Below are 13,503 nucleotides of genomic sequence, written 5' to 3'. Positions count from 1 at the left end.
TTCTCTGAGCGTTCTACGTTGTCTGAGCGCTCTCCGTTTTCTGAACTGACTCCTTTCTCTGAACGCGCTGCGTTTTCTGAACTGACTCCTTTCTCTGAGCGTTCTACGTTGTCTGAGCAGTCTCCTTTCTCTGAGCGCTCTCCGTTGTCTGAGCGCTCTCCGTTTTCTGAGCAGTCTCCTTTCTCTGAGCGCTCTCCGTTTTCCGAACTGACTCCTTTCTCTGAACGCGCTGCGTTTTCTGAACTGACTCCTTTCTCTGGGCGTTCTACGTTGTCTGAGCAGTCTCCTTTCTCTGAGCGCTCTGCGTTGTCTGAGCGCTCTCCGTTTTCTGAGCAGTCTCCTTTCTCTGAACGCTCTCCGGTTTCTGAACTGACTCCTTTCTCTGAACTGTCTCCGTTGTCTGAACGCTCTCCGTTTTCTGAACTGACTCCTTTCTCTGAACGATCTTCAATTTCTGCACTGCCTCCTTTCTCTGACCGAGCTGCGGTTTCTGAACTGCCTCCTTTCTCTGAGCGTTCTACGTTGTCTGAGCGCTCTCCGTTTTCTGAGCAGTCTCCTTTCTCTGAACGGTCTTCAATTTCTGCACTGCCTCCTTTCTCTGACCGAGCTGCGGTTTCTGAACTGACACCTTTCTCTGAGCGCTCTACGTTGTCTGAAGTGCCTCCTTTCTCTGAACGGTCTTCAATTTCTGCACTGCCTCCTTTCTCAGAACGCTCTCCGTTTTCTGGTCTGCCTCCTATCCCTGACCTGACTCCTTCCCCTGAGCAGTCTCCTTTCTCTGAGCGCTCTTCGTTGTCTGAGCGCTCTCCGTTTTCTGAGCAGTCTCCTTTCTCTGAACGATCTTCAATTTCTGCACTGCCTCCTTTCCCTGACCGAGCTGCGTTTTCTGAACTGCCTCCTTTCTCTGAGCAGTCTCCTTTCTCAGAGCGCTCTCCTTTGTGTGAGCAGTCTCCGGTGTCTGAGCGCTCTCCGTTTCCTGAGCAGTCTCCTTTCTCGGAGCGCTCTCCGTTTTCTGAACTGCCTCCTTTCTCTGAGCAGTCTCCTTTCTCTGAGCGCTCTCCGTTGTCTGAGCGCTCTCCGTTTTCTGAGCAGTCTCCTTTCTCTGAGCGCTCTCCGTTGTGTGAGCAGTCTCCGTTGTCTGAGCGCTCTCCGTTTCCTGCGCAGTCTCCTTTCTCAGAGCGCTCTCCGTTGTGTGAGCAGTCTCCGTTGTCTGAGCGCTCTCCGTTTCCTGAGCAGTCTCCTTTCTCTGAGCGCTCTCCGTTGTCTGAAGTGCCTCCTTTCTCTGAACGGTCTTCAATTTCTGCACTGCCTCCTTTCTCTGAACGCTCTCCGTTGTCTGAGCGCTCTCCGTTTTCTGAACTGACTCCTTTCTCTGAACGATCTTCAATTTCTGCACTGCCTCCTTTCTCTGAACGCTCTCCGTTGTCTGAGCGCTCTCCGTTTTCTGAACTGACTCCTTTCTCTGAACGATCTTCAATTTCTGCACTGCCTCCTTTCTCTGACCGAGCTGCGGTTTCTGAACTGCCTCCTTTCTCTGAGCGTTCTACGTTGTCTGAGCGCTCTCCGTTTTCTGAGCAGTCTCCTTTCTCTGAACGGTCTTCAATTTCTGCACTGCCTCCTTTCTCTGAACGCTCTCCGTTGTCTGAGCGCTCTCCGTTTTCTGAACTGACTCCTTTCTCTGAACGATCTTCAATTTCTGCACTGCCTCCTTTCTCTGACCGAGCTGCGGTTTCTGAACTGCCTCCTTTCTCTGAGCGTTCTACGTTGTCTGAGCGCTCTCCGTTTTCTGAGCAGTCTCCTTTCTCTGAACGCTCTCCGGTTTCTGAACTGACTCCTTTCTCTGAACTGTCTCCGTTTTCTGAGCAGTCTCCTTTCTCTGAATTGACTCCTTTGTCTGAAGAGTCTCCTTTCTCTGAACTCTCTTGTCTCTCTGAGCTGTCTCCGTTTTCTGAACTGTTTCGATTTTGCTCTACGGCGGGTGCACTCGTGTCTCCTATTTGGCAAAAGTTGTCGTCGCGACCGTTTTTCGTTTCTCTGTTCTCTCTCTGTGATGCTTCGAGCAGCCTCGTCGCTGTTTGGCTCAGAGCCTCTGCGCAGAAAAGCGGGAGGTAACGCGAGAGAAGAAGGTAAGCGCAGTTCGTGAACAACAGCGGCAGCTGAAGAGTCAACCTGCCGACCGCGAGCCGCCTTCAGCGAATCGCCTCTCTCCAACTTGACAGGAAACGAAAATGAGGATGGAGGAACAAGAAGAAAGACAAGGATGAGAGAACGCGCGCGGCAGAAAGTCCTGAAACAGGGGAGATCGGTGGCAGAGAGAATACAGGAGACGTCGTATACGCACATTCAGAGGACCTGCTGGAGACACCCGAAGGAGCATGTGGAGACACTTGAACGGAGACTTGAAGAGACAGCAAGTAATTGGGGATCTGAACACGATGGCCAGGAAGAGAAGAGATCACTGGGATTGTTACGGTGCATTTTGATGGCGCGCTTTCTTTGTCACATGCGAGCGCTCAAGCGTCTCTGAAGGTCGCGGAAGCAACGCACCCATAGGGAGTCTCAGAGTGTCTCTTCCCAGCTCCTTCGCCTTCGCCTCATATGTTCCCTCACGGTCTTTTTCGTCTGCGTTGTCTCCTTCCTCTCGGGGTCTCCTCGAAGCGCCTCGAAAAACGGGTGGCACCTCTCCCCCCTCAGCTCCTCGTCCTGACTCGTGCCTGTTCCCAGGACCTTCACCGTCTCCCCCGAGAGGGTCTGCAAGCGCCCAGGCGATGTCGTCTTCGCTCTGCATCTCCGTGAGCCTTCCAGCCTCCTCCTCCTCACAGCTGCGCTCTCCGCCACCGTCGACTTCGTCACCAAGCGTCCTTTTCCCTTCAGCAGTCTGCAGGCACTCGTGCGACACAGGCGACGCGTTTCGCCCCTGAGGAAAATCGGTCTCTTCACGATCCGTCCCCGCATCTCTCACGGGGATCCACGCCGCGCGTCCCCCTTCCGCCATCCTGAACTGCCCATCGCCTTGGGCTTTGTTCCATTCTCCACTGCTGCGGTCGAGCCTCATTTTCCTTCTTTTCTGCCGCTTGAGTTCTCTCCGCGAAACGCTTCAGTGCAGACGGCTCCCACTGTGGCCTGAGTCTGGTTGCCGCCACCGGCGTTCTGAGGCGCTGGGGGCTCCAAGGCAGTCCGAAGAAGGACGAGGCAGGCGAGAGGCTGAACTCCTAGAAATCGCAGGAAAGCTCCCCAGAGCACCTTGAGCAGACTCCAGCAGCTGGTTCGCAAGACTCTCCCCTGCGGAAAAATCCGTCTCGAGTCACGGACTCACTCGTGCTCTCTGAACTCCGGCTAGCCTAGGCGCCGCTCGCGTTTCCACTGCATCCACTGTCCTCGCTGCTCGCTCGGCCGTCGGAGGCCAGCTTCTCGCTTTCGCCAGTCTCCCCAGAGGCGAGAAACGTCCAGTCAGTCTCCTTGACAGTGATGCAGCCCTCAAGGATGCGGCGGTACGCCGCCTCGTACGCGTCGTGGTTTGTGCCGAGGCGAGAGAGTTCGAGAGTGCGACTGCGTCTCGGTCTCGCAGACCCGGCAAGGCCGCGTTCGCCTTCCGCTCCACCCTCGAGGGCCTCTCGGACCTTGGCGCGCTCCTCCTCCCGGACTTGTGCAATCACGAGCGTCGCCAGGCTGGCGCGTCTCGCCGGAGAAGCAGGAGACGAATCCAAGGCGAGCTCAGAGGCAGACCCGCGGCGGTGGGAGGACAGAGACCGGTGGCGCCGCTTGGCGGCGTCGGCCTTGACGCGACGGCCAATGGCGGCCAGGGACGCGTGACGTCTGCGCACAAACTCTGCTCTGCTCTCCAAGTCTCTATTTTCCTCCCTTTCTCTGCGCCGGCCTCTGGCGCTCGCAACAGGAAGCGGCGCCTCAACGCTCAGCTCGGAAGCACGGTCTTCCGATGCGTTGCTTTTCTCCTCTTGAGTTCCTGTCTCCTTCTCGAGTTCCCCCTCAGAGTCTCGCGCGCCACACGAGTAGGCCGGGCGACTCTCCAGCAGTCTACAAACTTCGTCGATGTCTCTGTCGAGGCTGTCCAGCGCCGCTGGGCAGCACACGTTCGTCTTGCTTGCGCTCGACTCGCGGGCGGCATCACCCGCCGGGCGCCTCAGCGAGCCTGGCGGAACCTGGGAGTCTTCAGCGCTAAAATTCGCCGCCGGCGATGAGCTTGCAGCAGCGACCTCGCCGTTCTCCGCAGTCTTGTCTGCACCCGCCTTGGCAGGTGTCTGCTCACCCTCGTCGTCTGAGAAGGCGGAGACGGTGAGGTCTTCGTCGTTTCTGCTCTCGCCTCCAAGGCTCGCCGCTTCGACCTCGAGTCGCGGCGACAGGGCCCTCTGGCCGCTGAAGGAGAAGGGTGACTGAACGCCCTCTGCTAGTGTGAGGCTCAGCTCCTCGGAGGACGCACAGACGCGCAAGGCCGCATCCGGTCTGGCCTCGCTCTCTTCACCTAGGCTCTCCCTTATCTCTTCCAGCGTAGCTCCTGTCTCCTGTCCAGCTTCCCTTCTCGGATCCACGCTTTCCTGCCTCCGTTCTTCTTCGCTGGATTCTCCCTCGTCGTTCTTCGCGGTCTCCTGGGAAGAATCTACGGGAAGGAGTCTTCTCTGCAGATGCGTCGACCCCGCCGCGATCTCTGCACTCGCCTCTCGACCTCTCTCGCGGTTCCGGCCTCCGTCCTCCTCGCTCGGCTCTCCAGCCTCTGCAAGCGCCGCTGGAGCGTTCGGCGAGCCGCTTCCCTCGGGAGATTTACAGGCCGCAAGAGCGCAGGCTTCGTTCAGCGACGGCTGACGGTCCAGCGAGTCCCGAGGACCAGAACTCGGCAAGGTCCTCACATCGGAGGGTCGCGCGCGGTAGTGGCTGTCTTGCTCCCAGTACGAGAGATGTTTGTCAAACGCGAAGCAAATCGCTTCACTCTGCACAGAGGACTTCGCCTGCAAATGCGCCCGCACATGCACACCTCAGTAGAGACATTGACATTGACAGGCAAAAAAAGCACGCATAGAACTATATATATTATATATATATTATATATATATAATATGTATATATATATATATATATGTTTACTTATTATATGTATGCATATGTATATATATATATATATATATATGTATGTGTGTGTATGTGCGATAGGTATTTTTTTGTGAGACTTTAGATGTTTTCCTAGAACGTGGGTGAGGAGGTCGCTGAGCGTGTAGACTGTTTCAGAAGCAGCATTCTTTTGGGTTCGTTGACGCTTAGGGGGGAGGGCAGGGAGAGGCCCGCGCTGCGGTTGAACGCTTGAAGGCTTGGATATTTGCGGCGAGCTCTCAGTCACCCTTCCCAACACAGCAAGCAAGAAGGGAGGGAAGCCGCACCGGTGGAGATCTCCACCCCTGGAGAGGGAAGAAAGAATATGGCGGAAAAAGCCGCGCAAGTCGGCAAGTGTGAACACGATGGGATGCGAAGAAGCGTCCTCGGGCTCCTCTGGGGTGGGGCCTGGGGAGCTCGGCTTATCTCCGAGTTTTGAGCGCGGCATGCGGAGGCTCGTGCAGAGACGGCCATTCGCTGATTCGACCCGCAACGGACCGAGACCTTTTCTCAATCAACAGGGGCTTGAACGTCGCGCCCAGTCGCCCCGCTCTCGCAACAACACACAACGACAAGCAAGTGCTCACCAGCAGAGTCGTTCCTCTTCGAGGGTCGTTCGAGGCATTGGCCCAGACGTAGGCGCCCTCTGTGCTGTCGGCTGACGGGAGGAGAGCCTGAATCCTCTTCGCTCGCTCTTCTTGCGCTCCCTGGCCCTCGGGGGCTGTGCATGCGCCGGCGCCGGCGCGACACCGACTCCGCGGAGACGCCAGCTGGACGTCGCCAGTGAAAAACTTCTTCGGCGGAGGCACACGAACGGCAGCGAGCCGGTGTCGAGACACCTGGCTCCGGTCACAGAAGCGCACGAGCTTCACGCTGTACACGTATCTGCGAGGAACAGCAGAGAGACAGAAGCAAAGCGCCGAGCTAGCGAGGAGGCAGAAAAGATGCGATGAAAGGGAAAGGGCGAGAGGCAGTGAGGCTCGGGCGGGGGAGACACCATGGCAATGGAAAGAACGGCCGAGTGGTGTCTGCATGCAAGGAACAGTCTCTGGATGAAGACACGGAGGCGTCATCAAGGAACCATGGAAAAGCAGAAACGAGAGGTAGCCCCAACGTCACAGGCAGGCGAGTTGATGCTTCTCTCCTCGGTCGCGGAGCTTTTCTCGACAAAAACGTCTTCCACGAATGCGTGAGTTAAACATGGAAAAACGTCATGTCCGCTCCCTGCAGAAAGACGTTTCGCCGGTCAAGTTTGCGTTCCAGTTTCAGAAACCGAATGTCGTCCACTTCACAACGGCGTCGAGGCGCCGGAGGCACTGGCCTCCACCGCGGGAGAGGGAGAACTGGCGTTTCTGAGGATGTTTTCGAATCTCCACGAACCTAGAACTTTGTCTCCTCCACTTCGGTTCACTTTGTGTCTTCGACACACTCTGTTTCCCCTCCGTTCCCGTTCTTCCGCGCAAACCTCTGTAGTGAAACTTCCCCTGTCTCCCCTCCTCCAAGTATTTCCGGTCCCCTTCGTCTCTCTGCTTTGACGCCCCCCTCCTGCTGCCGATCCCGGCCGTCACTGGAACAGACACAGCAGCGCCCACCAGAGAACGATCGCTAGATAGGCAAGTATGCAGCTCAAGCAAACTCCAACGATGCAGATGGTGACACGGTACAGGACGCAAACGCCGCCCGCGAGAAGAGGAATGAGGCCGGCAACTGGCGCAAGACAGAGCGCCGAGAGGAAGGCGAAAGAGACGGGCAACAGAAAGGCAAGAACCGCTGCCGACAGGAACGCGCAGGCCGCCGCGGTTCCTACGGAGACGGTGACGAGGAACGAGGTGTACAGACACTCCACAGATATCGTCGTAGCTAGCCACGCAGGCAGCGTTGCGAAGCTGGAACGAAGTCTTGAAAAGAATTCGCTCAAGGGAACCAGTGCAGTTGCTTCGAAGAACTTCTCTCTCCAGAAAAGGAAAAGACTGGGGGAAGTGTGGGGAAGATCGAGCGAAACCCAGGCGTCACCGGACTTTGCGGACGAGGCCGAGGCGTCAACCAGGAGCGGCGAATCGAAGGAAGAGAGACTGGAGAGGAAAGGAGAGCTCCTCCAGTTGAAGAGCGCGACGCCCGCTCCAAGAGAAAGACCCAGAAGAAGGAACCCCAGGGGGTTCACAGCGAAGAACCGAAACACACTGGCAAGAGAGTGAGAAGCTCGGCAGCGCCGCGAAACACCGGGAACCGCAATCGGAGCAAAAATGTCAAATGGGCGCAATTCCGTTTGATTTCCGTGCGCCTCAGAACCTCCTCGCCTGTCGCGGGTGGACCCAAACCGTCCAGAGAGATCGGGAGTGCATGCGTCTCGTTGTCGAAGCCAAAGCTGACAAGGGTACATGCGTTTCGAAGAAACTGCGCACTGAACCGAACAGGGAAACGACGGGAGGGCGACGCTCCAGGCGGCTGCGCTTTCGCTGAGGCAGGGGAGCGATGAGTCCCTGTTGACGCGGGACTCTGAGGGAGGGTCTGAAAGTCGAGAAGGCCGTCGTAAGCGGCGGGAGGCACCGGGTGATACGGAGCGAATTGAGGAAGATGGAGAAAGAGAAATGCCGGAAAATAAAGAAAAAGATGATGAAGGAGACACACAAGACGCCGAAGAGAGAGGCGAAGGCCGCAACTCGCCGAGAGACAGGACGCGCTCTAGGCCTGCCATAGGCGTCGCATCGAGGAACGGTCCATGAGTTGGGCGCAAATAGAAATAAAAACTCGACACTAAAACCTGTTCCCCAGTCAAAGAGAAAATCTTCGTCGTTGCGGAGCGTCGTTCTCGAATGGCGAAATTCAGCGCGCGGTCGGTGCGCGGATTCGCGGCGTCAGCGGGGCTCGGACGCCCGCGAGAACGGGAGCGGGTGGGGATACCTCGCAGTCGGAAGCGGATCGCCGCAAGAAAAGTGGATTTTTGAAGAGAAATGTCTTTCTCTCTTCTCTGAAAAAGTGATCACGAGTCAATTGACCCCTGCTTTCACACAACATCTGACAAGTGACCCCGACGGAAAAGGGCGACGGCAGCATCGACGGCATTGCCGAGGTCGCTCTTTCTCCAGGTGACCCTCCAACGCATCAGCGTTTTGGGGTAGACGTGCTGGGAAACCGGAGGGAAAACGATTCCACTTTAAAAAATTGAAAGGAGGTATCAAAACAGCCGAGACGAAACGTATTTCAGGACGGCTCCAACAAAGAAATCCCAGACTGCCCAGATGTCGGTGCCCGTTGCCGCGTTCGCGATTACCAGAGGAGTCGCGTGTGCCCACTGGTGAAAAAAAAGACAAGACTGAAAGACGGGAGGACGAAATCAAAAATTTTTCAAACTTTGGAATTTGCGTGGTACTGGCTGACAGAAAGTCGCTTTCTCGACAGGGTGGCCGGACGTTTCGCAAAACTGCCGGGGAACACAGCGACGAAGCGTTCCGGGAGCAAGACGCAACTTTCCAGTTTTAGAGAAAGAGCGCTTCTCGAATGAGATAGCAGACAAAGATGTGACGGGGGGTTGCAGATCGACAGCGGGAAAGCGCTTGGATCACTGCAAAATCCCCTGATCTCAAAATCCCGAAATGTTCGACCCGTGGAAACACAGATGAAAAGACATCCCTCGATTGCCGCACCCTGCTCTGAGAGGGACCCTCTCCCTGGCTTTTGCTCTTGAAAACAAAGCCTAAAGAAAGGACATCTAATGGCCAGAAACGCTAGACTGAGAGGAACAAGGGACACAGAGCACACAAAGTGGGGGGCCCCGCGGCGGTTCGAGGGGCCGAGTGCCTCAGGCTTTTCCTCGCTGACTGGCACGGTTTACCCTTTCACGCATTGCACTGGCACACTGACGGAGGACTGCAGTGAGCTGTCCTTGCATGGTCGACGAAGAAAGAAACAGCAACAGGAGAGAACAGCCGAGTTGAAATGTGCGGAGTCCGTCGGTGCCAACAAGGAAAGGGAAATCACTGAGTTGCCGAGCTCCCTCTATTCACAGACCGTGGTTTCGACACCCTCGGCAAATGTGGAACAGTAGGTGAAACGAATTTTGACAGAAATGGCGCGACCAGCGACACGGAAAAATCTGGTTTCCCGTGGCAGCAAAACCCCAAACGAAAAGGAGCGCTGAAACGCAGCAAAAGGCACCGTTTCTACGCCTGCTGGTTTTCGCGGGCACATGACACTGGGACGACTCATGACGAGTGTCGAAAACACAAATTCAGAGATCGAATGTAACGTGGATCAGTATCCGCGCTTCTTAGACGAATCCTGGACATATCATTGTAAATGGTTTAGACAAGACACAATATTCTTTTGCGCTGACACAAAGTTGCCGTGCAGTGCGGTTCACTGATGGGCCCGTTTAGACATTTTCCAGTTCCAGACGCAGGAAAGGCGTGACACATTTCTGAAGCAAAGTAGGCGGTCGCATCACCTCCCTGTAGAGACTCCTCGGAGTCTCAACAAGTTCGTTTTTCATTCAGAGAAACACAAGACATCCGGACAGACGTCTGTTGTTGCTCCACACTCCAAATCCAAGAGGGAAGCCAGAAAACACACGAGATATCGAGAATCCCCCACACCCAGATTCAGACCGGATAACTGTTGACACTTTGTTTGAGCTGAGACGCCCTTTCCTGCTGGCGTCGTCTGCCCTCATTCAGAGAATTAGGAACGCTGCGAACGTCAAGTATCCCTGAGGACCTTCCGTAGCCGGTCACGGCACAAACAAACACACTGGAGCGCTTCAGACAACTGAAAGCGTTGAATTCATGGTCCTACGACATTACGGTTATTCTACGACGGTGACGTTGTAGGCGCCCTCGACAGTTCACATGCCTGTCGGTCTCTCAATTGGGAGGTTCTTCTGGCTTCTACATTTTCTATCAATAACTCGGTTTCTAGGCGCGGGAAACCGCAAAGGGTTCAGCTCACTGAAACACAGATGTACAAATGGAAATCGCGCTCCACCGATTTGGGCGCGTCCGTATGTGTACTACGCAATGCGCATCAATTCCGCTGCTTCTGCAAGTCCGCGACTCACGGAAACGCATTTTCTTTCTTGTCTCGAATGCAGACAAAACGGCGGTAGCAGTATTACGTCTGAGAAGATTCCACAGAACGGCTCTGGGGTTTCAGGGGACCAAATATTTCCATCAAACACAGGGTGGACACGACTTTCTGCGCCCCTGTTTCTTCCCCTTGTTTCTGTTCGACTTTCCATTCGTCACTAACGCTGAAACTCTGCTGAACTCACCGGAACTCGTAGGAGTCGTCGCGCCCGTTTCGGCGGACTTCGTATCTGCCTATGAACTCCGCCTCGACATCGTCCAGGGCCTGACTCTCGCGTTTGTCTGTTTTCTGGCCTTCTTCGATGTCGAGATTTCTGGGTGTCAACGGCTGTCTCGGCCCTGTGTCCGTCGCTCCCTTTTTGCAGTGCATGCGCTCTCTCTCTGAGGTTGATGGGCAGGGCGCGCCCAGGAGGAGAAGAGCGAGGGAGCTTCGCCGCGGTTTCTCGAGGGTCCGCCCAAGGCCCTCCGCCCCCTTGTTCCTCCGCGCGTCTCGGTGCTGCATGCACATCAACACGAGGCGCGGGAGCAGCAGAAGAAGCGAGAGCAGGAGAATAAGTTCTTGGCACAGAAGGAGACTGAAGAGTGCCTCGGCTCTGTAGAGAGAAAGGACATCCTGGGCCTCCGAGTCGCCGGCCTCTTGCGCCTCGGCACCGTCCCCCAAAGGAAGCTTCTCCTCGGCATCTGTCTTCTCGTTGAGCTCTCTAACGCAGTGCGGTAACAGGATCCCGTGAACGACCATGACGAGGGCGACGGCCACCACGAGGAGCGTCTCAAAGATAAGCCGCAGCAGCGAGTTTCGTCGCCTTCTCCTCTCGGCCTTCTCGCACGGCTCAGGACTCGCCTGCAGCTGTCGGGCATCGGAGGAGACAGTTGACTCCGAGGGCGACCGCGCGGGCCTGCGAGCCGCCGCACGACGACCAGCAGACACTTGGGCGCAGAGGCCGAGGCCCAGGGTGAGAAGCAGCAGGGGGACCAGGACCCAGGCTGCGAGGTACGCTTTCAGGCAGAAGAGCAGAAAGCAAATCGCCGGCGTCGCTCCGCACAGAAGCCCCGCGTAAGCTCCCCTAAAGGAGAAGAAGGCCACGGTGAGGTTCTGATACACGAAGAAGTAGAAAGGTAAGTAGCCTAGATACCCGGCCACCACAAAGTTCAGGAGGAACAGGGAGAAGAGCAGCAGAACGACGGCGATGCTGCTCGCTGGTGTACAGAAAGCACACAGAAGGCAAGACAACAGAATGTGCCCGGAGGAAATGCGATGGAGAGGCAGCGCACTCGCGATTCCAGGACGCGGTAAAACAGCTAGGGGACTCACAACTCGGGGAAAAGCGGTACTTGTGATGGGCTTTGAAAAGCTGATTCTGGTCGTGAAACAGGAACTGCGAGAACTCGACGCGGCAAACAGAAAACAGGTTTTTCCGGCGGACACCGGAAGAATCGCCTGGAAGACAGAACGTGGATAGGAACGCTTCCGCAGAGAAAACAGACACGCGACGTCCCTAACTTTTATTTTCTTGCAAAAGCTTTTTTCCAGCAACTTCTTTCGAGCACGAATCTCTCTCGGCCACTCCTCAGCAACCGTTTGGCCCAATGTCGCCCCTCTTACCTAAGAACTGGTCTTGTCGTCTTTTCTCCAGGGGTTTCTCTGCTCGTGCATGCGCTGCCTTGTTTTTCCGAGTCTGCATCGCCGCCTGTCTGAGCAAGGCGAGCGCAGTTCTTCTCCTTTCTTCGATTTCCGCTGCTTCCCGGGCGACGTCTGCCTCTGCGGCTCCGGAGGCCCTGAGCGTCTCTGCACGCCGTTCGAGGGCGGCCAGGTGTCGAGTGAAGAGTCTCTCCTGTTTCTGCAGAAGCTCCGTTCTTTCAATTTCTCGCGCCTCTCGAATCGCCCACGCAGCAGCCAAGACACAGGCGCAGAGGGTGAGGAGCAGCAAGAGGTGGAGAGATATGACGCGTCGTTGCGCTCGGACGAGGCCGAGAGCGACGGCGGCGAGAGCGCAGAGGGCGAGGCCTGCAGCGACATGTTCGGCGCAGAAGAGCACACACGCGAACGCGAGCAGACAGCCCGAGAAGAACATATGCAGGTCCCATTTCGTAGGTGCGTGGTACCCTCTGCAAAGAGAGCCGCAACACGAGCCGTGCTCCACAGAGGCTTCAGTTAGATGGCCGCTGCAGTCCGAGTCGGCGTCCGAGACGCGCCGGAGGAGGCCCCGGAAGGCGTCGGCACCCCTGTCTCCGTCGAGGGCGAGCGCCTCGGGGACAGGCGCAGAAATGGAGTGCGTCAAGGAGTAGGCGGAGTCGGGAGACAGGGACCAGGACCGCGGTCCGGAGAGACAGGGGGAGCTCCGCGAGTGGAGGGGGGCTGCGCCGGGCGACGCAGAGCAGGAAGACATCGAAGCAGACCTCGCCGCCGAGGGAGAAGTCGAGGAAAAGAGACAATGAGGAGCGTGTGGGGAAGCGGGTAGAGGCCGCAACGAGCATGTCTCCAGAGAAGATGAAGCAGAGGGAAGCTGGAAGCTGACAGTGCGAGGTGCTTGCGACCGGGGCGGCTGGCCCTGGAAGGAGCTCCGCGGTGCAGGGTTCGCGGATGCAGGGGGCGGGGACGAAGGCGACAGGTCCTCTTTTCTTCCTTCTTGCGAGGGAGCAGCGACGGCGAGACGGAGACACAATGAAGAGGTAGGATCAGATGACTGGAAAGAGCGAGGCAGCCAGCCACTGTGAAGATCGCTAGGGGCTGCTGCGGCCTGCGCCTCCCGACCAGAGGCGTCGACGGCTCCAGAAGGAGTCCCAGGTTCAGCAGTCGCCATTTGCCTGCATAAAAAAAATTGAGGGCAGGAGACTGAAGCGGAACGGACTACGGCCTCAACATGCACGGCCTACGGTTCTGTATTGAACTCCAACGAAGTCAGACGCATGATTCAGGCCTCAGCTCAGAGGCCCTTCAGATTTGAGGGGGCGATGCAGATACCTCACTCGCTGTCGGACCCTCCAGCTTGTTGCGCGGCGCCTCGCCCTCGGCTTCGTCTCTTTTCAGTGAAACTCTTTGAGACACAGGCAAAGCAAGAGGAAGGTCGAATAAATTCAAGAAGACAGGACACTTAGAGAAAAGACAAGGGACAGAAAAGGGCAGGTTCTTCTTCGGGAGTCCTCCAGAAATATGTAGGGAACAGCGTCCCGGACGCGTGTGCGTGGCGTATTGGAAGAACCAACGTCCTCCAACGTCCCGTGGCAATCACGAACGACCCGTTATCACCGAACCTAGCACAAGCTGAAACCGGCAGGGGCAGCGAAGAAGCTTAGGCGGTAACGTGGTCCAGGACAGGACGAA

At 56.6% G+C, this 13,503-nt stretch overlaps 4 protein-coding genes across 4 annotated transcripts; 2 read left to right on the top strand and 2 right to left on the bottom strand.

The window, feature by feature from the left end:
- Positions 1 to 2,050: 2,050 nt before the first annotated feature.
- On the top strand, positions 2,051 to 2,921 carry TGME49_268170 (hypothetical protein; the record flags this gene model as incomplete). The annotated part of the gene is made up of 2 exons (XM_018781496.1): positions 2,051 to 2,126; positions 2,725 to 2,921. The coding sequence occupies 2 exons, from the start codon at positions 2,051 to 2,053 to the stop codon at positions 2,919 to 2,921; spliced, it is 273 nt and encodes a 90-aa protein (XP_018636532.1).
- A 420-nt stretch (positions 2,922 to 3,341) lies between these two features.
- TGME49_268176 (hypothetical protein) lies at positions 3,342 to 6,173 on the bottom strand (the record flags this gene model as incomplete). Its single annotated transcript, XM_002365482.2, has 2 exons — positions 3,342 to 4,961; positions 5,688 to 6,173. 2 exons carry the CDS (start codon positions 6,171 to 6,173, stop codon positions 3,342 to 3,344), a joined length of 2,106 nt encoding a protein of 701 aa, XP_002365523.2.
- A 546-nt stretch (positions 6,174 to 6,719) lies between these two features.
- TGME49_268178 (hypothetical protein) lies at positions 6,720 to 8,344 on the top strand (the record flags this gene model as incomplete). The annotated part of the gene is made up of 1 exon (XM_002365483.1): positions 6,720 to 8,344. One exon carries the CDS (start codon positions 6,720 to 6,722, stop codon positions 7,293 to 7,295), a length of 576 nt encoding a protein of 191 aa, XP_002365524.1. The 3' UTR covers positions 7,296 to 8,344.
- A 2,018-nt stretch (positions 8,345 to 10,362) lies between these two features.
- On the bottom strand, positions 10,363 to 12,982 carry TGME49_268182 (hypothetical protein; the record flags this gene model as incomplete). Its single annotated transcript, XM_002365484.1, has 2 exons — positions 10,363 to 11,378; positions 11,785 to 12,982. 2 exons carry the CDS (start codon positions 12,980 to 12,982, stop codon positions 10,363 to 10,365), a joined length of 2,214 nt encoding a protein of 737 aa, XP_002365525.1.
- Between the last annotated feature and the right edge of the window lie 521 nt (positions 12,983 to 13,503).

The sequence above is a fragment of the Toxoplasma gondii genome, chromosome VIII (assembly GCF_000006565.2).
Source record: "Toxoplasma gondii ME49 chromosome VIII, whole genome shotgun sequence".
In the NCBI taxonomy this organism is placed as follows: Eukaryota; Apicomplexa; class Conoidasida; order Eucoccidiorida; family Sarcocystidae; genus Toxoplasma; species Toxoplasma gondii.
Note: the sequence above shows the minus strand (reverse complement) of the source record. Positions and strands in the feature narration are given on the sequence as shown.